The sequence below is a fragment of the Apaloderma vittatum genome, unplaced genomic scaffold, assembly GCF_000703405.1.
Source record: "Apaloderma vittatum isolate BGI_N311 unplaced genomic scaffold, ASM70340v1 scaffold515, whole genome shotgun sequence".
Taxonomy (NCBI): domain Eukaryota; kingdom Metazoa; phylum Chordata; class Aves; order Trogoniformes; family Trogonidae; genus Apaloderma; species Apaloderma vittatum.
Genome location: NW_009717458.1, coordinates 7,447 through 9,507, shown reverse-complemented (window position 1 = coordinate 9,507; position 2,061 = coordinate 7,447). Strand labels below are relative to the sequence as shown.

General features: G+C 56.7%; 1 protein-coding gene across 1 annotated transcript; it reads right to left on the bottom strand.

Moving 5' to 3' along the window:
• Positions 1 to 817: 817 nt before the first annotated feature.
• Positions 818 to 1,473, bottom strand: LOC104274290 (RING finger protein 222-like). The gene is given in 2 exon segments (XM_009869883.1): positions 818 to 1,395; positions 1,398 to 1,473. Coding segments are annotated over 2 exon segments (654 nt in total).
• Between the last annotated feature and the right edge of the window lie 588 nt (positions 1,474 to 2,061).

Sequence of the window (2,061 nt, the reverse complement as noted above, 5' to 3'; positions counted from 1 at the left end):
ACACCTCTGCTTTAGCTCTCTCCCCACAACCTGCTGCCTGTCCCTTAGTGCCCAGGGCAAGAGGGATGCCGGTGACACCAGGAGGATGGCCACAATCCTGGGGAGCTCAGAGAGAGAGGTGGCGGAGGGCAAAGCTAGGACTGCCTGAGGGATGAGCTGGCGTCCCTTCCCTGCTCATGGCTCTGCAGGGAGGGGAAGAGTTGGCTGATGGAGGGGAAGGTGAGCTCACAGGGTCCAGGGTCACTCTCTCCATCCTCTGGTTTCACTGCTCTTGTTGCCTGGTAGCTAGAATCTTTGACTGATCTTCACCTCTTAGGGATGGAAAGCCATAACTTTCTGCTCCAGAGTGGCTGCATCACGTACCCTGATGACCTTGATAGTCTCGGGAGCCTGGGGACCTTCAGATGCCCCAGCCTGGCAGCTCTGGGCTCTGGGCACTTGGACCCCATTGTCACAGCTCCCCAGAAGCTGAGATGGAGGGGAGGGACCATCATGACCCCCTCACCCCCTGCACGTGCTGTCACAGGATGCAGGAGAAACAACCACCCTCTCCACTAAGACATTGGAGAAACACAAGGACAGGGTTCAGCCTGCCATATTTTAACCAAGAGAGGTAGAAAACACCAACAGTGATGTTGTGAGACCCCAGAGATCTGCAGAAAGGTCTGAACATCCATTCAGTCCCTGGCCAGATGAGAAAGCTTCACCTGAAGCTGCCTCTGGACTTTCTTCAGGGCTCTTTTAAGAGAAGTTCCAGCCCTAGCTCTGTCCCAGCATCAGCGACACCCCTCTAGTAGCCGAGCTGATTCCGTCCCTGCTACGAATCCCTCTTCACCAGCAGTAGCCAAGGGAGCACAGCTGCCAGCATAGCCACAGTCAAGATGAGGAGGACAGCGAGAGCGATGGGTGACTGGCAGCATTTCACCCCCAGGGCTGAGCTGGATGACACCGAGCTCTGTGTTTCTGCTGTGCTTCTCCTCCCCAGGGAGCTGCAGTCCACGTCCACCAGTGGCATCCCATGGTTGCTGATGACAAAGACATGGGCTTCCCGTGCCAGTTCCCCTGGGACCCCCCATGAGTCCACCGGGCTGTTTCCTGTGCTGCAGCACCGGTCAAAGCTCTGTACTGGCATCACGAAATGACTGGGCACCACCAAGGTGTTGCTGGCCTCCATTTTGGTCAGATGGGACAAGGAGGAAGGTGACAGAGGCATCTCCAGCGTCCGGGCGTTGGTGCCTGCCTTGGACGACCATAGAGCCTTCTTCTTGCTGAGGAAAGTCACGTAGCGGCAGACAGGGCAGATGATGCTGCTCTGGACCTGCCCATCAAGCTTGGCGGAGAGCAGGCACTTCACCAGGCAGTCGTGGCAGAAGGTGTGCCCGCAGCTGAGCTGTTTTCCAGCGGGTGAAATTTCTCATAGCACACGGGACACTCGGCCGGGAGACCCTCCTTGCTGGAGGAAGTTTCAGACATCCCTGCTGTGTTGGCTGCCCAGCTGCAAGGAGGTGTGACAGGTTAATAAGGATGCAAGGATTACCATAAGCCATCTCTTTGCTCCCACTCTCTTTCCTTTGCCCTCTTGCCTCTAACGATGCAGTGAACGGCTACTAGGCATGGTGTCACCAAGACAGGGTATTTTCTGGAGCATTAAGCCTCACAGTGTGGCTCTAGGGGCAAGAGAGAAATGATGGGAGGACCTCAGCTCCACAGCCAGCAGGGGCACGAATCCCTGTCTGCAAAAGCACATGGGAAAAGTCATGAGCCCCTGAGTGGAACTGGGTCTACCTGCTCAGTGCCTGGTACAGATAAAGCAGGTTTAGCTTGTGTCACGAGTGCCTCAGTGCTCTGCTGCCGGCTCCAGGTGTGTGGTGAGTGGGAAAGCCCATTCCACAAAGAAACCTGCCGAGGAAAGGGAGATGTTCCCATCCCAGGGAATGTAGAGGGGCCAGAAGGGGCAGAGGGAGGTCAGAGCAGTAAGGAAGGTGGGAAGAGAGGAACCCTCAGGGATGGAGAAGGAGCGTGCCGTACTCATGGCAGGCAGCGAGCACCCACCTCAGGCTC